The following is a 23,155-nucleotide window of genomic DNA, read 5'->3' on the forward strand; positions in this document are numbered from 1 at the left end:
GATTTACATATATACATAGGATTTGGGAATAATATCTCAAAAGGCTGAATTTGATTATAAAACATGGATTATGGAGTTTCTGTAAATCCTTTAGAAGGGAAGGTAATTCAGAGGTATAGCTTGCTGGCTCAAAACAAGAGCTCAGTTCTTTGAATGCATCTGAGGTAAAGACAGTACTGGTTACATTAAACCACTTGACAGACGATTTGTATCAGCAACTCTTCTATGCTTTTGCAATCCTGATTTTATCATTATAAGGTCAAGGCAAGTTGGACATAGAAAAATATAAGTTTCAGTTAATTCTCCTAGGCTCTGAACCAGGTTGACGTCAGCTTAAGATGAAAGAAATTCTGCCTGGTGGTCCATAAAACAAGCTGTTCCACTAAACAAGTACTATTTGAAAGGAGAAAAATCTCACATCCTCACCCAATATTATTCATCCAAGTAGAAACCTATTAGTGTAAATCATCTCTAGGTAGCCATTTACAAGATATAAGAGATAATGGTTTGGCTGCAGAACATTTCTGGAGGAGGAAAATATTGTGAAAGAAGTGGAGGAACATGAAATCCTATTGTTGAAATGTCTGACAACTCTCATGTACTTCAACAGGGTCCACAGCTCCTTATTCTGCAACCTGTTCTTTACAAACTGCATGGAAGAATCCTGCATGAAAAACTGGCTGTAAGCAAGGCAGGTTGTATCCTACACAGTTGCTCTAATAATTAAAATTAAGACAGAATTCAATCCCAAACCTACTTATTTTACGTTGTTTCTACTACTTCCATCTACCTCAATATCCAGAAGTAGGTTAAAATTAAACTAACAGATTTTTTATATTCCTGTTTTGCCCAAGATACTAGATCTATTCAGATAATCACTTTTTTAAAATCCTTTTTTAAAAAATAAGAATAGAAAAATGCCCGAAGCACTACCTTTCCCACTTTCCTAATGGCATCTCCTCAAAGCTCATGGGATGATGGCCTGTAATTCAATAAACAGGAGAAAGTTGTTCTGGCCCCTATATGTACCTGAGTTCTCCTGCTAAAAGATGCAACTTGATGATGACTACTTTTTTTTTTTTAAAAGCACACTACACATTTACTTTTACTTTGTAGCTGTAAGAGACCTTTCACAGAAGCCAGTTTCTCTCAAATCATTTATTTCCTTGCAAAATACAATCTACAACATAAAATATAAGTCAGCACGTTTTCCTCTAATCCCTTTCAGCTATCATACTATTCAATGCTACTGTAAAGTAGGTGTGAAAATTTCAGATGGAAAACATGAGTTCGTTGGATCACATCCCCTTCAAATACCTCAATTCTTTTGCAGTAGAAAAACTTAAGAGGGATTCAGAGGTTTGTTTTCTTTTGTTTTTAAAGTTCACAGGAACTATTATACCAGAAGATAGGGTAAATGCTCCAACCTAACATAAGGATCTTCTACTAGCTCCCCCTGGGGAAAGCATGACTGATGAGTCAGTATCATTAGCCAGCAGGACAGCGATCTCATTTCAGTGACCTTGTTCTATCAGCATCAGTGACGACTTACAATGGCAAAGCAATTAATATTAATATGTGAACTCTGTCAAGTGCTTTCTAAAATGTCAAGTGCCCCTCCCCCAATTTAAAAGCTATTATTTTATAGATACTGTATTATAAAAGTGTTATGAAGTTATGTTATAAGCAGTTATTAATGCCTTTGCTACAGGCTGAATCTGTAAGAGGTGACCGAGCAACCAGCTGTTATGGGATGCCTATTTGGGATAGATCAAACTAATTTTTCTAAGGCACCTTGCCAGTCTTTTATTTCAGAGAAGTGACAAGCTGTTGGCCTCAACAGCTGTAGTCCTGATGGTTCAAGAGCCAGCTAAGTCAGTAAATACAGAAGTTTTCAGACTGGGAGAAGAAAGGGGATGGCAAGAGGAGTTACAGGCATTATGTACTTGATTATACTTTGTCTCCTCTCAGACTATAATCACCATCGGACGGACACAGGGTGTTTAAAAGTCTTTTATATTTACTTAACGCATTCATAACTTCCCTGCTGAAAGCAGGTAGTCATTGCAGTACTAGAGGAATAACTGTAGAAATGCCATTCAGCACGAAGGGACTCAGATCTACCTCCAGTAAGTTTCCCTACATACATTCCAACACTTGCTTTTCAGGAGGGTGTAATGATTTGCACATTATTCTTAAGGAAAGGAAGTTTCAACAGCGGATTAGTAACATAAACTGACAAACTATATGTGCCTGTCAACAATGCACAGCAGAGCTGTTGCCGTCTTTGGACTGTAACAGTTGCCATGTAAAAAATACTCCGTTTTTCTTTATTAAAAAAATCCACCATCTGAAGTCAGTAAGAGACCATGAGTAAGTATTGTGTAGATTTTCCACACTCAGCTAACTTCAACTGTTAACGGCTTTAAAAACAGATGAATAAAACCCCAAGTTTAAGGATGGCTGACAACAAACTGTGTAATCCCGACGCATCATTGTCGGCGTTGCTAAATCTGGTCTTGATACCACAGCGTCAACATCCATCAGGTGCAACTGCCGCATGCTGCTTCAGTCATTCTGTGGCTTTCTGTGGAAGTATGTGCAGATCTTCCTCATGGAAACTGAAGTGGTTGCAGCCTAGGCAGAAAAAAAACCAAAACCAACAAGAAATGTTTCTAGGTTAACAGTTCATATGCTGCAGGAGTCTTAAAGTCTCCCCTCCGTCATTGCTCCAGTTTGTTTAGCTTCCCAACTAAGATAGTAAATGAAAGGTTCTTTACTATAATCCGTTTGTCTCACAGATAAGAGGCTTATTACCTACAGGAAACACTGGCTAAAACCTAGCGTTGTCTTACTGCCATAAGAAAAGCACTCTGGCTGCAGTTTCAGCTTCCCTACAGCAGATAAGAGTGCTGCAGATTTCCAAGATGTAGCAGATCAACGAATGCTGCTGGTATTCCAGGCATGTCCTCAGGCTTTGTGTACAACACAGGAGCATCCCGAAATCTGAACTAGAGCATACTGGTCAGGAAAGATAATTGTTCTATAGTAGTCTCTCTCCAGGGCAAATCTTTCCTTCTTGTGTTTAAACATGTACAGCATAAAGCACAAGTAGTTGTAGGTTTCCTTTAACCAAGGTTTCTTGGTACAACCACAATATGAAGAGTTCAGCTGCTATGCATAACTTAAGGAGTGGTGGCTTGCCCACTTCATATCTGATAGAAGTGCTGGAAGAGGTGAAATCGGGTGAGAAATGAGATACCAAAATAAGCCTTAATGATGGCAACAACTTCTAGCATCAGATATTCAATTGAGAGTACAACTAAAATTTGATGACTGAAAATTTACCTAGCATTTACTAAAATAAGACTCAGTTAAAGACACTGTAGGACTTGGAGTCCAGTTTCAGAGACGAGTCAAGTTTGGTTTGTTTTAAAAAATGTAATTGTCATTTCTCAGTTTGCATGTTAAACCCTCATGCCCTCATACCAACTTTTTTAGCTGCTTTACAAGCTTAACTTTCAGATCCTAGGATGAGCTCTATGTCAGGCTTCTTGTACATCAAAAGTAGGATTATGTAGGTCAAATCCTGCCCTCTCACTCTTTTACAATTCCCTTGTTTTCAATTGAAGGAACTGAAGGCATTATTTAGCCCCACAGTTTTAACATGGGTAACAAATTCTTTTGCTACCTGGACTAGAATAGAATTTAGCTCTTACTTCCAATGCTAAAGTGGCTTTCCAGTAACATAAACAGGCAGATGTGACGGTGAACACATAAACAGTAGATCTGCCAGGAAAGGTGCTGTCATTATTATGCTTCTCAGAGTAGAGCTGTATTTCAGATGACAGCTACACCCTTCGAACATCCAGCTGGGGACTGCAAGGATCTCTCAGCTCTTGTGTGCCCTAAGTCCCTTTAAACTGAGGGACACCACCATCCTAAAAATTCTGTTCCTGCACAGAGGGGACTAGTAGATAACAGCATTAACGTATCTGGCTTATTAGGCCAGAAATCATCCCTTTTGTCCATAGTCAAAGGGATCAGGTAATTCTTTGAATGCCTGAGCAGGAGAGAAGAAACAAGGGGAGAGTGGCAGCTAGGGATAACTTCTTTCATGACCACTGTTGCTGACCATCCTACTTACAGTCTTTGGCGAAGTGGCTGCTGCCACAGCCTCTTGTCGTTTGGCACTGAGACTGCAAGATGACGGAGGGCTGTTTGATGTACTCTGGCTGCCAGTTCTGCCAGTCCGTAGCTTCTCTCCCAGAGCAGACAACCAATTTTTTCTTTCAGGTGAACTATTCTCTTTATCTACTACCTCAGTGTCTTTCCTGCATGGAGGTCTGAAAAGATGGGGGGGAGTTTGAATGCCCAATGGATTAATACGGCTTCCAGGAAAGGAAGGCTCTTTTGGGCTGCGGCTGGAGTCTTCGCGGTCATTATCCAAGTCAGCCAGGCTGAGAGCGCCTTCATCGCAAGCTTTTTGGTCTGCAGCCAAGTGACATAAATTCAGCTTGGATTTCTTAGCTGCATGGTCCAGTTCAGTCACACAGCTACAGGCCTGCAGACACTTCTGCCCTGCATTGTCCTCCTTGCTGCAGTCAAGCCTTCTCTTGGCACGCTTTTCAAACTGTGAGTGCGGGGCTTTAGGAGGGCAAGCGGCTTCCAGGAGACCTTGGGTGACTTCTGCCAGGGCTTTTCTAGGAGAAGAAGCCTTTTTCCCCACTTCTGGAGGAGAAGAGCATGGTGTCCTTGTAACCCAATGTTTAATAGACATTTTGGAGGAAGAGATCAGTTTGGGAGAAGCGCATGGGCTGGCTCCACTCTGCTTGGCTGGGGTGCAGGCTGCAGCCGTCTGGGTTTTGAGAGTGCCCGTCGGAGTGTTTGTCGACAGAGGAAGGTCTCCAGAATAAATGGGAGCACAGGCAGCCGGCCTTGGCGAGGAAATGCACGGGCTGCCCACTGTGAAGGCCTTGGCAGGAGTACTCTGTGGGCTGGCTGGCGGTCCTGATAGGGGAGAAATAAGTAGTCTGATGAGGAACACAGAACAGCAGATTAAAGACAGCCCTCTTATAAACACCCCTTCCAACTAGCAGACGAGTTCAGCGCCAACCCTTCTTCTCAGATATACCCTTTTGAATTAAGAGGTTGCATAAATCCATCTAACTTCAGTTAAACTGGTACAAGTCCTATGTAAAATCCTATATCATATTGATAAGTATAATACAGCATGTTTGTGTAGTGTCTGACATCTGTCTTTTCTGTAATGAGCACTCTTACGTAAGCTACAGCCAAGGCACTGACAGACAGACAAAACAGATCTTGAATCTTCCAAGTTTATCTCGCCTTGCTGGAAGCCTTGCAGTGGCTCGGTCCAGACAGCTTTGTACAGAGATGCCGCCTGAAAGCAAGGCTGGTCCCCACCTGCACTACCATCTTTAACAGCTGCATAACTGAGCTGAGGGACAAAGGTACTGTAAGCAGGTCCCACAGCTAATTGCAATACCAAGGAAGCCTTACGCTATAATGCCCTACCATATGAATAATGCTCCTAGTCAGGCATTAATAGTTGCATATTTTAAAGATGAAAAAAAAAAAAAGAGTGAGAACAGGAAAGGACATACTTTCTCTTGTCTTTTTGCTGGAGGATTTTCTGTGATGCTATATTAGTATGAAGACGGTAGTTATTTACCACACCCAGCAAAATGTGAGAAATTCTTCACCTCCTGAACAAGGACTTAAAATTCCAAAGAATATAAAATCTGTCACTGTAGTAAGTTATTTTTTTCAAACAAATGATTCCCAAACAGTATTTCACAGTGGCTTTTGAGCTCACTAGCCAAGATGTAAATCCCCCTGCTTTTAAAAAAGTGGTTCTGAATACCCAGCTTCTTAAAACAGTAGTCATAGGTAGGGGCATAAGGACCTCATTAGTAACAGTGGGAATCATATATAGCAAAGATCTTAGTCTGCAGCAATATTAGAGGGGGTTTTAAAATTTTTTTTTTAATTTTTTTTATTTCTGGCACCCTCCAACAGAGAACACATTAGCGCATTTGTTAGATGCCTGCTTTCTCATTCATTTAACTTGTGGTAATGCAATTAAATAGAATAGCACCTTTGTTACTCTATGCATTTCCACTGCTGAGCACAAGAGCTCTAAACATTTTCTGTATACCAGGTGTTTAATCTGAGCTCCTAATTCTCAGCATTAGCACTGTACTATAAAGCATTTCATTAGAACAATGAGAAGTCTAGTGCGAATAACCTGCCATTTTCTTTAGGACGCTGGGCTGTCTCACAAATAACATGTCAAGTGAGCACCTACATGACTCTGATTATATACCATACTAAGCCTCTTTCGATCCTTCCTTTTACTGTATTATCTAGTATCCAAAATATAAGTATTGGTGCATCAAAGCAAAATTAAATAGGATCCCATATTAACAGATCTCACTACAAATCACTCTAACACACAGAGTTAAATGGTCCTTTCCTGATAAAATATGCTACTTCATACCAACTTGCTTCAATCTGAACTAAGAGAAAGTAACTGCCAAAATGGATTGGTTCTCCTAATCTTTACTTCAATGAGCACTTAAAAGACAATAATCTCTCAGCTGAGGAATTAGTTGCACTTAAAAGTCTAAGCTCCTAGAGGTAGAAGAGAAGTAGCAAGCTCAGCAACTCTTGATACCTAATGACCATCTACAAATTCATACAGCAGAAATATTGCATGACTAGCTGGGTATGAGCACTCCCAATCCCAAGTCAGCCTGAAAGTTATACTGTGGAGACACTGGATAAGGGGAAAAAAGCTATCCTGAGAGTTGGATGGGTGTCACGGCAAGAAGCAAACCCAAACTTGAGAAACATCCCCAAACTTGAGATAAAGAATACAAAGATAAGGCTTTTTTGTAAGACTGCATGCATTATTCAGGCTTCTACTAAGCCAGTTCCACGCTGTTTCCATTTATGCTGCCATTGCATGTAGTACAATACTGTAAATACCTGCAGTCAACCTGCATAACACCAAAGCAGGTTATTTCAGATGTTTCCTACCTTCTCTGCTACAAGTCTTTCAGACTGATATTATCAATCTCCACATTTGAAAGTGACAAATTGTCCATCCACAGGCGTGCTCCAGAAAATTGGTTACACAAAACCACAGAGAAAGTAGTACAACTTAGGGAAAACACTAAAATAATTTCCAAAGAAAAGGAAACTGTGTTTGCTACACTTGATGATATAGGTCAACAGTCAATACACAACCTCAATCTCACCATTTGTTCCACATAAATGGGTGGGGAACTACCTAGATCTCATCCCAGCAGGTCTGAAATAGTACTCAGCTTGCCAGCTCTCAATCAGTCTCTGCAGAAAACTCCTACATTCCAACAGCACGTGCTTTGTGTTCAAGAGCCAAGGTCAGCAGGAAGCCTGCTGTTGTGTTTGCAGTGTCTGTGTACTTCCTCTTCCCTCCTATGTTACTTTAATGCAGCAAGAGCAAGGAGAAATAAGTTATTTTTCTCGTATAATCACCAAAGCCGACTTGTAAAGTTTTAGTGTACAAGTTACTTCAGGTTTCAGGCTTCTAGACTAGACCTATGCTTACTTCTCTTTTGCTGAAACTAGTACAGAAAGTTATTTTTGAGCCCTCTCTGAAGGTTTGTGCACACACAAACCATTTACCAGCTACAGAGCAGACCTGGCACTCACCCTGCTATTGTCCTGCAAACTTCCTGCAAGACTGTTACTCACTGGCAAAAGGTTAGAGGTAATGTTATCCCATTAGTGGGATTTGGAGACCTTCAGCCTTTATTTGTGTTAGCCAAGGTGAAATTCATTTGGAGGGTGGCTAGAAAAGATAGGTGGAACACAGGAAGTCACACCAGCAGCTGCTGGGAAGCTATTGTAGTCTTAGTTTCAGAGCTACTCTACAGAGAAGCTCATCTTACTTCACTTTCGGGGGGAGGGTTGTTCTCCTTTCACCTACTCTACTGTAACGAAATGCGAGTTTCAGACAAGTCAAAGTAGTGCTATGATCCAGGGCTCCTTTCTTCTGGTCTAGGGTACTGTCCAGTGAGTAGCTTCTCTATAAAGCCCAGATCTGCTTGCTAGCTGTGAGAGCATGCTGCATAGCTTGACTGATTGCCTAGGCTTTGCAGGAAGGTATTGCATTTGTTAACTAGCCTTAACATGTGAGTAGATGACGCTACTGATTAATTCTGGAACATTATGATCGCATCATGATTGTCTACATGCATTTTTTAAGTACTTTCACTGCGTGGCATTTGTCTGTATAGACAGTCAGTACCACCGTATGAAGCTGAAGAAAGAGATGTAATATTGATAGCAGCAGCAAAGAAATCTGTGCAGAATTCAACTACTGGGCAGGAGGAAACAGTTCAGAGTTCCAAGGCTGTCTGTGTGCTGTCAGCCCTTTACTGGGTAAACTAGTAAATTGGAAAAAGCATATGATCTTACTGCTCTCAGTTATTATTTGATATAAAAAAAAGTGTGACTTGTTGCTACAGTGCATGCACACATGACATCTCCTTTGACTGTTCAATTATTGAACCCTGCTGATACTGAAGACCTGGCTGCCCAGATGTATTGTGTATGCCCAAGCTGTATTAATGAATATTTGCTTTGCAGTCTGGTCATACAGACTTCGGCATACTTGTAAGCTATTTCAGCCAGCTTGTCTTGTTGGTGGCAGAGGTATTTACAAGTAGAAATGTTTGTCTAGCTATATGAATTATTCCCTAACATGAAAAAAAATAGAAGAATAATAAGACAAGCCAAAGGCTTTTGTTGGTACAGAAAGCAGCCAAAAGTCAGAAGCCGTATTGCAGAGCAAGATATCTCAGCTCAGCGGCCTTACCTCCTCCACGTTGTTCTTCTGGTTTCTTGTGAGTGACCCAGCCCACCAACTTGATTTTTCTTAATGCTGATTTGTCCTCCTCAGGACGACGTTGTAAGCGCCAAATCCTCACAGTGTTGTCATCAGAGCACGTGGCAATCTACAGTATAAATTAGTTTATAGGAGTAACCAGGACACAAGAATCAGCAGCAAGGAAATGCTGTGGCCAAAGTTCATAGTAATCTGGATGGGAAAATGTCTCTCCTCTGACCTCTGTGACACCAATATTGTCCCTACAGAAAGCAACTTTGCCTCTCAAATTACTCCAAGCAGCTTCCTGTCCTGTCTTAGCACCACATTCTCCACTTTTCTTCATGCTTCGGCATTTGTACAATGGCTGATTATTTCTTTCTTGTGTCAGTAAGGATTTTAAAGGCTATATTGGTCTGCATTTCCAACACATCATGACCAGGATACTGGGCTACCTCTAGATCACAGATTTAATCTAAAATACTAATTCTCATATTTTTGTGCATCTCACACAACTAGAACAATTCCTCCTGTTTGCCTGCAAGACTCCCACCCTCCTACACTGCAACGCTTTTCTGAAGACCCAGTGCTGTAGTGCAAGCTAGGGAAAGTGGCTGACTTGCTTAATACTGTGGGGTGAAAGAAACTGGCTATTATTAGGACACTGTCTAGGATTTTTCAGGGTTATTTCTCATTTTGAGGCAGGCCAATCATTTGAACCAACCTCCTACTGCAGTTCTCTTCCTTTTAGTGATTCCTGGTGCATAATTACTGACCCAATTTCACTGTAGGTTTTTGGGTGTACACAAAAATATGTCATAAAAACAGCTCAGATTTTGAAAATGGTCACAACGAAAAGAGTCCACGTGGTTTTCAAAGGGCATTCCAAACTTCTTGCCACTCTGTACAAGACTAGCAGATGTATCAATGGTCAGACAGGTAAGGAAGCTGTAAGTATGGAACAACAAAACAAGCTTTTATCTTATGAAAGCCCTGATTAAATGGTTTCACAGTTTTGTCTCTTACAGGTAGTGCCACAAGCTCTCATCAGGATAGACCTCTGTTCATTTGCAATTTCCTAGGTCTTATCAAATAGCCTAAATTATTTGAAAATAATGAAAAAGTTCTGATACATTGTACTCATGTGACAAGCTTGGTTTACTGCCCCCTCAAATGAACATTTTTAGAAATTATTGACTAAAAATTTCTTCCCAAATAAAGAAATACTGCTGCAATTTTGAAAAGCACTTGTTGCCACATCACATCTTTTGTTTCATGGGAAAGACAATTTTCCAGAAAACAAACCTTAGTGAAGTCTGAAGGACACCAAGCAATGGAAGTAACTTCTTGAGAGTGACCAAGGAGTATCCATGGAGGAAGGCTGGGCTCAGAAACCTTAAAAATTCCATAGAAAAACACATATACAATCGGAAGCGTCACAGCCTAATATACATCACTAAGAAAAGACCCCACAGCCCACCTGTGAAGCATGTGAATACTTTGCATCTTTCCTATATGAGACAGATAAATCAAATGCTCTCAGCCTGTCAACATCAGGCAACAACTGATGGAGCCCTAAGAATCAGTTCATGTTTCATTTCTAGAGGTGAAGCAGCTGGTCAGCACTGAGATGTACTGACTTGCCTGGAAACACTTGTTCAATTCCTGCTACACACAGGATTTCTGCCTCCAGAGTTGTCAGCCCAAAACATGACACAAGTGTTTTACTATATTAAGTACCTCTACCTGTTCTAGGTAAGCTGCTTAAAAGTTTGGGAAGCTCATACTTTGAAATCACGATAGGCAAATATATTCTGCTGCCATTTTACAAATGTCCCAATCACAGGTCAATGGTTTATTAAAAAAATAAAACCACCATCAACAAAATCCTATAGATGAACCTTCACTGGATCAGAACTGGCATTTGTGTGAGTGCCAAGTGCCTGTACCTCCTCCAACCAACCAGCCGGACCACAGACCCTCTTAAGAGTTCATAAAAAAGCTCCCTAAATCACTCATGCTCATTAACCTGATCTCCACTTCTCTTACACCATTCATAAAATCTTTCTCCTGTAATACAGTATTACTATTAATCTTCGATTACAGCTCATGTAAGTGACAGATACAGCTGAAGCTAGCTTGAAGTGGCCCAAGGAAGAAAACACACACGCATACACACAGAGATTATATCCAAGTTTTGCATGCTTTCTGAAGCTATGAGTCACCATTATTGATGTGACATTATAAAGGGGGATTTATCGAGCAGATTTGCATAAATGACTAAGTGAATGAACAGATCCTTTACTGTGTGGGAAAAGGAATAGACATTACATATAGATTTCAAAGGAAGATGCAAGACATTGGGGAAGGCTTCTGATTTACACACAAGTTTTTCTCTTGTGGATCACCTCCTACAACAGCCTGCAAAACCGCAATTCAATATCCACCTTCAGATCTTAAAGTTGTTCTGATACAAACAGGTTCATCTTAACGGGCCGCTTTTTTTTTCCTGACATAGCAGAGGCAATCACTTGACTAAATATCCACTAAATGCCTTGGTCAGAGTATTCCCTTCTCTGCCAAAACATGCAATACCATGGAAACTAAATCCCTATTTAGGGAATAAACAACAGGAGATCTTGGTGCAGAGAACACCTTTGTTTACATTTAATACCAGTCTTGCTATATACACATAACAGACACAATAGCGCTCCAGTAGCCACTGACTGCTGAAAGGAAAGCAGAGGAAGAGAATTACTCTTGCTGGGACACACTGGTTTTACACTATACTAGTGTAAATTAAACCAACCACACCCAACTTATATTATCGTGAACTAAAGGAGGATGCATAGTTATAGCTGTGTCCACTGTGTTTGGCATAAGACAGTCAGCCAGGCTGCGCATGTTAAGTCAGGATTAGCCACAGTTCGTGCTACTTTTTGCCTGATTTGACAGGATATTGGTGGGGAAGTTAGAGCTATTGTGCAAAGGTTAAAAAGAGAATCCTAGGAAATGAGACTTTATTAGTTACTCCAGTCACTGAAACAGCTGTTGTATCCATCTTCAAGATTCAGCATAAAATGGTGTATACTGTACAATACAGAAGCACTTAAATTCCAGTGCTGGGACAGACCAAAGGGTAGCTTAATGTGGTTACCTCAGAGTGGTCCGTACCAAAGGATTCAAAGGACTATGGAAGTATATGTCTATAAAGGATTTTTTACTACCAGGAAGGTACCATCTTTGTCGAGAGAAAACTCTCTGCTGTCTGGCTTTTATAATCTTAGGTTTGTTCAAGAGTCAGTTCATTAATCAACGGACTAGTAATTAAAAAAAAAAACCAACACCCAACACAATAAAGAAAGTGTGCATTGCCTGGAAGTGATTTATATATGGAAACAGACTGAAACAGCGTCCTTGTCAGCAATAACTTCTAGCCACAGTGTTCCTTGGGAATTGCTGACCAAAACACAACTTAGCAATGCTGTAAAAGTTTCTCAGAGAAATATTCTGAGTGGACAAGATCTTGCTCTGTCCTCAACAAGATCTTCCTCTGCCTTTTATTCCTCTCTAGATATGGAAAGCTAGCACTCTTCATTAAGTTCTTTCCAACATTACCTGTTAATTGCTCATGCAATATCTAACCATGTTTTTTTCACAGCAAAGTAAGTCTTCATCCCAGGAAAAGATACATATGTTTCAAAGTAATTAAAATCTGCCAATATTTAAAACAAATTAAGAAGACTCTGGATATGACAGATCTTGGAAGAGACAGTTTCGCTGGAAGTCCCACTTTCTAACAAGACTATGGGATTAAAATAAAAGTAGTCATCTGATGATTTATTTAATAATTAGGTAATACGATCTGTCACTCATATGTGATAGCAACAGAAGCCTTCTTTACACAAATGCAATTTAAATGTGCTTAAATGCTTAAACTTTGAGATGTAATGACATCCTTGAATGCTCTTGACCCAGTCCCAGCCTGTGTTCCAAGAAGGTATCAAAACACATGAATGCAGGATGCGCAACTCAAGTTTGCACAGGCATTTTTGCTGAATTCGCACAGAACATGAGGAAGGTTAAAATTACACCACTTGGCATGGGAGTAGCCATGCTACTGCACTCCTGCTACTACTGAGTAAGCAACCTAGCTGCTTACAAGTGTTCTCCAAATCAAAGAGACTACATGCTCAAACCACAACCTCAGCAGGCTGACCCTCTGCTCTGAAAGGTTTGTATTTTACTTTCAAACACATCATGAAAGGGATAAACAAGTCAACATTCCCTAAAAATTAACCCAAACCTGAAATAGGCAGTCACCTGTGGTTTCTGTCTATTCTACTTCACTAAGAAATCTACTCTGTTCCCATATGGTTGTCAAGTATGGAGAACAGAACTTGAAGCACGCCTTATTCTGAGGTCCCTGCTATTAACTTGGTGACATTTCATTTCCTACACGTCAGTGCAAGATGCCAAGTGACAAAGCCTCTCGGCTGTCAGAAGGTGCTTTGGAATTTCGCTGAAGGCTCTGGCTCAGCCCTTGCTGTAATACAAAAGCTTTAACTACTATAAATTAAGGATGAGAAAAAGCTGTGTCTGAAGCAAGAGCTGGAAAAAGGAGAGGTGGGGGGCAAAAAGTTCCCTTTAAAACAATTATATTGTTAGGTTTCTGCTAATGTGCTCCATTGCTAAATATGAACCAAGAACTGTCTGTCTACTTGTCATAGCTGGCTGAATCAACAGGATTGAAAGAGGATTTTAATGCCCATTAAAACCAGATTAAGATCAGCAACTTGCAATAAGCAGCAGTGATGAGAGATGTATTGATGGCAGGAGGTTAGCTCTGTTTAAACAGTTACATCTAGCCTTGACAGCAACAAACACACTCTGGGCATAACATGCCAGGAGCTAACCCCACGCTGCTTTGAGTAAGAGTGGGAGGCAGGGAGTGTCCTACATGAACATGAAAAGCAAATGAAACAAAAGAGCAGAGCAGCTCCAGGTTGCACACTTGGGTCTCTCCCAGTAGCCTCACCTTCCAGATGTATGCGTTGCAGTCACTCGAGCCACTGACCAGGAACTGGTCATCTGGGCTGGTGCTGGATTTGATGTAAAACGTTGAATTCTGATGCCCACTGAAAATGGCCACTGTGAAGAGAAAAGAAAAAAAAAAGAAAATAAAAGCCCCACTCAATGCACAGCTGTCAGTTGCGCAAGGAGGGCTGATCTTACAGGCTTTTCCTGCCTAGCCACATACCCTCTGGAGAAAGTGGTTACACTGCTCCCTTGCTCTGGGGCTCCCGGCTCTGGCAGCAGGAAGTTTTTGTTATTCAACTGGAGCCCTTCAGGCTTCCCAAACAAAGCAACAGCTCTCTCCACAGCATTAGGAAGCAGTTTCACTAAAGCTTTAGCCTGGCCCATATCACAAGCAGGCAGAGACATCACCTGGGCTGCCTCACTACTCTGGTTAAGGTTCCTTGTCTCTTCCTCCCCCAGTCACCATCACCAGCCCTGCTACATTAACAAGGGCAGTCGCACAGAAAACACAGCGAGGGCCTTCTTCCACCCAGGCAGCAACAAAGGTGCTTGCTGCTCCTTCCTCCTGCTGCGAGCATCTTTATTTCATAAACAAAACTTGCATCGTGTCAGCCACGCTCACCGCCTGCCTGTATTTAAAGCCTCAGGAGTATTTGCTGAAGCCTTGAAACCATCACCCTGAATGGCTGCTGTTCCCCCTATTGCGAGGACCTGAAGAGCCGGCAGCCGGCACAAGAGCTGAGTGTGGATTTAGAGCACTCGGCCGCACCGTTTTCTGTCCTCTCCTCGGGACAGAAAGGGCAAGTTTCCCGATGTAGCACCAGACAGGGCTGGCACCCCCTCTACCAGCCCTGTTTTAATAGTGGTTTTGGCAAAGGAGGCAACCCACAGACCAGAGGACACATGGCTGTCTTTGGCGGTCTTTGAAAAGTTGCGAGAACCCCAAAATATCCCTTAATTTTTACTCATAGCTCTCTCAGCGCAGTGGTTACCAGACAGCAAATCCCTTCCTAAGCCAGACCTACCAGCAAGTCCTGCTACAGCGGGGATTTCCTCATGCCCCCCTGCAAACTAAAGCTGCCTCTATACTAGGTAAGCGCAGCCGCAGTTGGGATAAAAGCCGTCGAGGGAGGAGAAAGGCATGAACCTGCGGGCGGGCGCTGCCCTCTGCGGGAACAGTGGCACACCGAGAAGCCGCACACGTTTCATCCAGCGGGATGAATCGAGATTGCTCGCTGGATTTTATCGGCTGCACACAGAAGGCAAGAGCTCCATGAGGAGGCAGAGGGCGGGATGCCCTGTGCTTTGGAGAGCCCACTGCTGCGGGCAGATGGGCCAGTGAGCATATTTCCACAGCTCAGCGGTGGCACCGGGGCTTAACCTCAACAACTGACCTATTAATATTTACTACTTGCACCATGCCTCAACTCTGGAAGCGTTCCCACCCACCAGACTGCCTTCCTGAAGAGCAGACAGAAGGACACATTGTTAATTTAATTTCAATTAACTGAAAAACTAAGAAAAGGCAATGGAAACTAAATCATGTGTCTGGCTGGAAAGCATCTAGCAAGTTTTGCCGCTTTCCGAGAAGCAGCCACTGGCCTACGACAAAGCAGCTGAGTGCACCAAAGGCTGTGGGACATCTTGGCAACGTAAAGGTCACAGATGCAGAGCTGAAGGAATCTAAAAAGCTGAAGCATCTCCACAATATGCTGGGGATGCTTTCTCCCAGAAACTGCAGTAGAAGCTAAATTTAAAAGACACCTTAAAATATCTGAATACAACATAGCAGGTGATCACTTTACATGGATTCATAACTAAGAATTTGAAAAATCAGTGACTGTCAGTAAGCAGAAGATTCAAACTTGCTTCAGGTGGGTAGCAGCTGGACACTAGCCATTCCTCACCAGATAACTAGAGTCAACACGCAAACCACCATAATTGTCTGTCTGGGTGAACCAGTATCTGCACTTATGAAAGTTTTTGTGCTATCAATTTTATGTGGATGGCTTAACACAAAACATGAACAGCCCTTGTAACAGGTGCCTTCTCTCCTGGGTAGCTTTAAACATAAGAGCATAAAATAGGTTTCCTAAGCGTTCAGGCTGGTCTCTGTCTCTCTAAGTCATAGGGAGAAACTCACCTTTCTATACTCTGTAACATCTATTTTTTGCAGCTATTTTCACAGGTATCATGCTTACCTGGAGTGGTCCTTAAACTTGACATATTGAACATGTAGATACTGTCATCAGTGCAGTTAGCAAACAGATTAGCACCAGTGGAATCCAAAACCAGGCTAGAATATCCTATAGAAAAAGAGAGAAGTTCTTCATATGAAATCACTCCACAAAAAACATTTTAGAAAACAGGCATCTCAAAAAATGCCTAGAGAGGGAAATTTGGAAGGGATCTCCATCACATACAAGATTATCATTGGAAAGTTTATTTGTTTGGCAGAGCACTTGTTGGAGAAGGACAGTTTCTAGAATAACATCTACATTTTCTCATGAGGAGGCAGGGTGATATTTAGAGGAATCTCACCTTCAGAGAAGGCAAGTGATTTATTTGATAGTTTCAAATGGGTAACAGGAACAACCAATTGTAGAAGCAGAGACTAAAAATAAATAGAAACCCTCATACTTTGGTAGAATAAGCCATCCTCTGATTTGCTAGTGATTTAGGTTCCAGAAAAATCTTTCCCTGCAAGGAAATTATTTCACAACCAGCTCCTCAAGGATTTCCCTCATGTTCTTGGGACTGACACTGACCATTACCACGTCAAGACAGTTGATTAGACAAGTCATCAGGAATTACTGTGTTGCATCAGAGCACCGTAAGGCATTTAAGATACAAAGAAGCACAGAGCAACACAAATAAGGGAGCTATTGTTTTTCATAACAAACAACTTCAAGTATTGCTTGACTCTGAAAGGTTGTAATGTAAAAACCCAGTCCGGTCTGTTGTCTCTGCAAGATACAATGCAAAGAAAGAGTTCAATCTGATTTCTACTCATGCATCAAAACAACTAGCTAAATTCTGTCTCAAGAGCTCTATTATTCCCTCATCTTCATTTCTGCAAATACACTGCTGAGGCTTATGCAAGTTTTTACCATTGGTGCAATGATACAAAAGTGGGGCAGTTTCACTCTTCAACTTGAAAATTTGGTATTGGCAATCAAAATACCCTGCCAAGCTTGTCAGTCTGATCAATAATTGGCTAAAAAGATAAGAGATGGCACTGACAGTACTTCTTAAATTCACTTTGCACTTTAACAAATACATCCTCCAATAACTTACCAAGTTTGCGAGTACTGGTCCCAGGGTAGCAAAAAGACTTGAAAGGCACCGGGTCCTGACGGTAGGTGGCATAGTTCTTGCGCAAGTCCCATACTTTGATCACACTGAAATAGAAAAGCACAAGTGTCTTCAACTTCAAAATTTCTTCTGCAATGCTGATAGGGCCTTCTAAGAGCACAGGAAGACAGGTTGCTCATTACTGAGGACTGTCCAGTGCTAAGGAGCACAAGTGGGCAGAAGTAGAGCAGAGACGTGCTGAAAGCAAAACAATTGCTCTGCTGGGTATGGATGAGGAAGCAGCACTGTATTCTGTAACTAACACATGATACAAGAGCCTGCAAGTCAACTTTCTTCGAGTAGTAAAAGGAAATACAAGGATGCCTTTATACTCCTGACTTGTAGTTTTAAAAATTAAGTCCTTGAAGTTTTTTCTTGTTCTCAGGAGCAAGCCTCTCTCACGAGCCATAGGCAGGAGAGTCAATCTATCTTATCTGCCTCAGAAAGGCTCTGACCACATGGAACCTGCTAAAGAATCGAGTCCTGAGAGGGTAATCTCCACGCTAATCAATGAGACAGTTTGCTCGAGCTCCAAGATGCTGCAACGGATCTGGCACCTAAAAGAATGCATCTTTTGTAACTCAAGGCAACATTTTCTCAAGCGTGCCTACACATATCCAGGCACCAACCACCCACTTGCATCCCAAAACAGCTCACTGTCTAACAATAGTCTGTTTATGTGTGGTCCCATAGGTCCATAAGAATAGAGAGAGATGACAAGAACTGCTCTCGTTCTGCCCCATAGCTAAGACACTAAAATGAGCATTTACCATATATGCACAATTTGTCCCAGCGCTCCAATCTCCAGTAAGGAAGAAAAGTGGCATTCAGCTTTGCCAATGCAAGCTGGCAGCGTAGCTCTGCTTATTCTACCTAATAGTAACTCATTAGCCTTCTGGGCCACTGAGTGATCTTACAAAAAAAAATCTCCCAATCTTTTTGTGCTACTAAGAAGAACACACAGAACAGACAGAAAAGCAGGCATCCTCCCTCCTTACCCATCAACAGCTCCTGCAGAGATAAGAGTATGCTCATCCTGAAGCAGCACCACAGTTACACTCTGCTGGAAATCCTTAAAAAGGAAAGAAGAAAAACCTACTTTATTTTCTTTCAAGGTCAGCAAGATTTTGCTGCTTAGTTCAAGGCCAAGTGAATACCAAGAAAACCTCCTCGTAGCCAGGCAGGAGAACCCGGAAATACTAGATGCCATTTAGGACACAACAATCCTTTGAACACTCCCACCAGTGAAATTGCCACTGAGCGATAAGTGTTTGGGCAGCAGTTTGAGATTATACCTCTCAGGTCAGAGCTAAGAGAGCTGCCTTCATTGCAAGGTTTAATAGATTAAATAAGACCAGGTCTTACTCCAGTAAGGCAGTAATTTTTGTGGTCAAATTAGGGAGAAAAAAAAGAAAGGAAAAAAATTACAACTCTCCCTATATCCCCCTTAAAAAAGGAATGCTGACCACTCCGTTCCTCTCCAGAAAAAAAAAAAATGTATTTTCACATGGCTTTTGCACAAAGATGGTTCTGATGGCACATGGGTTGTTAGACAACTAAACAATGTCTAAAATGAGCCATAGCAAGTGACCATGACACAAAAACCTACCTCTGCAAAGAAAACAGAAGCAGTTACCACATTCAGGACAAAAATTTCTCACGATAGTTACTTAGGAAGACTTCTATGACTAACATTGTCCTCAGAAGACAGGCCTACATTTTGTTTGCTCCCCAGATACCTACCACCAAGGGAGCAAGCCCTCTTACGTTCTGCCTCTTCTTCTTCGGTTTGGAAGGAGTCTGCTTGTCAACCACATTGTGTGCTCCACTGATTTGATTCACCTGCCTATAAAATCCATCTGAAAGAAATCAAAGACACGTCAATTAATAGTTTCTATGCAATTTTGCCATCACTTTAATAAAACAGGCATCAGCTTGGAATAAGTCCTAAAAAGTGGCTGAGACTAACCTATAAAATCATTTAAATGTATTCGGAAAACAAAAATTGTTAGTTAGATACAAAACTGATGAGAAGAACACACTAGAAAACAGGACCATATATTGCAAAAAATTACAGAGGTCAAAGTAGCGTGGACATTGAAAGTAAAACTGATCTAGGCAGGCTGCCTTTGGAAATCATTACCCCTTGGTTCGGTCTTCAGCATGCATTCTGGTCTGGAGCATTCAACCCGTCTCATCCTGAGCAGAACTGCACTCACAGGAACGTTTCCAGTGCTTTTCCACTCTATACTATAAATTTCTATTTAGCCTTTTGTCTGCTACTTCTCACTTTATGAAACTTACTGCTTTACTAGAGTAAAGCAACTTTTCTGCTTTTTTTCCTGTACCTTCCACTTCAATCATATGGAGCCTCCCTTTTCCCCCACTTGCAGGTTTGAAGAGCCAGGGAACCTGAGACAGATGGAACAGTGAGACATGTTCTGGCAGCACAGGCCAGGAAACTGCTGGGACAGAGCAGGGAAGAGGGGAAGGGCATGACCTGACCAGGGAATGAAAAGCTCCACGAAACAGAAAGAGAGGAGTAGAATGAGCTCACCCTGCATTTAGTAGGTTAGGTGTTCCCACAATATATTCAGTTGCTCCCAGCGCTCACAAGCTCCTTTGCTCCTGCACTTTCTGTCTTCTCTCCTACTCTGGCAGGAGCCTTCCCAGGTTTGCTTCATCCCTCCAGGTGGCTCTGACACAAGCACTCTCACCCAGCCCATCTATCTCTGTGCTGTCCCACAAAGGGATGTATTCTGTACCCCCTTATCTCCTTACCAATACACAGGGTATTATCAGGCCAGCACATATATCGTGCTGCAAATCTGAGACTGTTACAAAGTGGAAAAATGTATTATACATAGAAGAAATACCTATTCCATCCTATTACTGTACCAAAGCAGTACACTGTTATCTGACAATCCTTCTCTTCTTACTGAAGTGTTGCCTGTATTGTAAACGAAAGCATTACTCCAACAAGTACATCTGAGTACTAGTTTTACACGAGATGCTGAGCTTTTTTGATACATATCTGAAAGTTCAGTTACCTTTCTTGTTGCATCTGGTATCCCAAACCATGATGTTTCCATCTCTGCCTCCAGTACAGAAGACAGCTGAGAGAGAGAAAGAGTGCTATTAGCTTCCAAAAGTGTTAATTTAATTAACTGAATGCAGCACAATGCCATCTATGTGCCTCTGGTTCCTCTGCCCCAGCACTTGGGATGCCAGTCCTAGAAATACAAGTCGGGCCATTGTTCTGGCATGATTTTTAACTAGTTTCCTTACTCTCCTTATTCTTTTTTTACTACTACTCTAGAGAAACCTGCTTACAAAAAGAGTATTTACACACTTATGTATGGAAGTAGGTATCATATCTTAAACTTGCCCAAGATCAGGAATGTGCAGATGGTAGCATCAGGTCACTCTGAAGTTCCAACAAGTTAGTTTTGCTTCACTGGCTGGGTCGCTGCTCAGTCGGCCTGTGCTATTTGTAACTGTCGGTTTCCAAAGCCCTTTTTTAGCCCCAAAAGTACCAATGTGCAGGAGGAAAGAAGAAGGAAAAAACAGACAACAGGGAATATCAACATTTACCTTTCTCAAATCTAGAAAAAGCAACAGACTTGAGGCTACACTGGTGACCTTTACATATGCCAAGAAGCTCGCTGGCTCTCACATCCCACACCTTGGCTGTCTGATCTCCTGAAGCAGTGACCTTCGGAGGAAAAAATAAAAAGCTTTAGTCATCTTCTACACACAGTTGCCAAAGCATTAAAAATAAAGTTAGACGGCAAAAGACTGCTTACAATCCGCTGTTCCCCTGGTACCCAGGCAAGGTCAAATACAGCATTTGAGTGAGCCTGCCATTCTAACAAGAAAACAAAAGCCAAGATTAGTTCAGTGCATTGCAGCATGATATTTTGCAGAAGACTAAAGAACATCAGACACTGAAACCAGAAAGCTTGTCAACAGCTTGCCTTAGGCATGAAAAACAATGCAGAACAATTCACCTACTACTGCCATTTAAGAGTACACTCATGCTACTGCTTTGCAAAGAAGACTCAGTGAAGTATATGAAAGGATTTAAGTACTGCCCACATTTATGTTTAAACGACTTGCAAAAAGCTTTCTTTAGTTCCAGTAAATCATGTACTTGTCACATCAAATGAAGATCAGGTTCTATATAACATTTACCCTTAAAGATGAGTTTGCTGGTAGTCTGAGCTTCAGTATCATACAGTCTAACAAATCCTTCTTCATTTGCGACTGCCAGTATATGCTCCAAATTCGGGACTGAAAAGAAATTGAAACGTATTTGTGTATTATGGAGCTGATTCATAATCATGCCCCTGCGCTTTGTGAAGGCCCACAGACACTTTAAATAGGGTACACAGGAAATAGATAGCTGTGAAATAAACAGTATTTACATAGCAATTTAAATGTTCAAAATGCAGAAATATTGGCCAGCATTGTTTCTAGGTGTTCCGTTCAGGAACTACTATACATGGGCAATCAAATGGCTCAAGGAGCAACTTTTGAGATGATGGCCTCTTTCACCAGCTGTAATAGTTCTCTAGTTAAGAGTTTTCTGTATCTATACTACCTATCATCTACAATTTCCAGTACTTTCGATGGATCTGAGTTGGAAAAGCAGGAAGCTGCCTTGGAGAAACGTATAAGCTCACACCAAAACTAGAGTACTATAAATTAAAGAGTTTTGCCCTAAAGATCCAGGAACTTCCATGCTTGCTTCGCTTATCATGTATTTATCATGGGGAAACGCTACATGTAACAGTCTAGTGACATCCATCCACCTCTTTGATTTCTGCATATTATTCTCCACCCTGGTATATCTTTCATATATTTTGAACAAAGCCCAATTTTTCACCGATGTAGCTTAGCACTGTCACCAAGAGGACATACCTTGAAACAGACAAAGCTGCAACAGAGACAAAATAAATGCTTTGTAGTGCTTCTTTAAGGGAATACTTTCCACCAGTATATCTAGGAGCACCATGATCCAATCTAGATCACATCTAGGTGCAAGTACACTATTACCAGCTCACTTTAAAACAAGAAACTCTGAAACCAAATCATGAGACATAGTTAAACAACAACAAAAAAGCTGACAGCGAGTGGTGCCCACACCTTGGCCTCTAAAAGGGCCTTTCGAAGGTGACTTTACCTGCAGAAAAGGTGCAGCCGAAAGGAGGGACCGGCATGCCCGTTTCCCCGTAAGAGAGGTGGTCATCTTCTTGGCTGCACTGGTAGCTATCCAAGAGATGCTGCAGGGGGAGCGGCGAGGACCGACCTACAACGAGACAGACGGACCGTAACCGCACCAGACACCACCGACTCGGACGCGAGGAGCCCCGAGGCCCCCACAGCGGCTGTGGAGGCGCCCGAGCCGCCCCCTCCGCCGTCGGGGGGGGATCTCACCCGGCGGCTCCGGGACCACTGCTACGGCAGCGGGCGGCCCGGGCTCACGCCGCCGCGGTCCCGCCGCCCGGGGAAGAGGCAGGGGCGGTGCGGGACGGGACGGAGCGGTGCGGGGAGCGGTGCGGGGAGCGGCGCGGCCGCGGTACTCACGGGGCGGCGCGGCCGAGGAGCGGCGGAGCAGCGCGCGGCACAGCATGTCCAAGAACAACCTGCGCGCGCGGACCCGGCTCGTGGCGCCGACTCCCGCCACCGACCGACCCGCCAAACGCGCCTCGGCCCCTCATTGGGCAGCAGGAGCCCGCCACGCCGCGCCCTCTTCCTCTGATTGGGCGGCGCAGAGGGGCAGGGCCTCCAGGCCACACCCACCCTCCGGTGGTTCACCGAGAGGCGGCCGCCGTGAGTGGCCGCGGCCGGTGTGGCGGC

At 42.5% G+C, this 23,155-nt stretch overlaps 1 protein-coding gene across 1 annotated transcript; it reads right to left on the minus strand.

Annotated features, from left to right (window-relative positions):
• DTL (denticleless E3 ubiquitin protein ligase homolog) lies at positions 1-23,036 on the minus strand. Its single transcript, XM_030036066.2, has 15 exons — positions 22,883-23,036; positions 22,479-22,604; positions 21,488-21,586; positions 21,100-21,161; positions 20,888-21,008; positions 20,344-20,409; positions 19,037-19,152; positions 18,292-18,365; positions 17,237-17,340; positions 16,141-16,245; positions 13,938-14,050; positions 10,205-10,294; positions 8,891-9,029; positions 4,148-5,010; positions 1-2,637 (listed from the first exon to the last, which is right to left on the minus strand). Exons 1-15 carry the CDS (start codon positions 22,926-22,928, stop codon positions 2,569-2,571), a joined length of 2,193 nt encoding a protein of 730 aa, XP_029891926.1. The 5' UTR covers positions 22,929-23,036; the 3' UTR covers positions 1-2,568.
• Positions 23,037-23,155: the final 119 nt, after the last annotated feature.

The sequence above is a fragment of the Aquila chrysaetos genome, chromosome 13, assembly GCF_900496995.4.
Source record: "Aquila chrysaetos chrysaetos chromosome 13, bAquChr1.4, whole genome shotgun sequence".
NCBI classification, from domain to species: Eukaryota; Metazoa; Chordata; class Aves; order Accipitriformes; family Accipitridae; genus Aquila; species Aquila chrysaetos.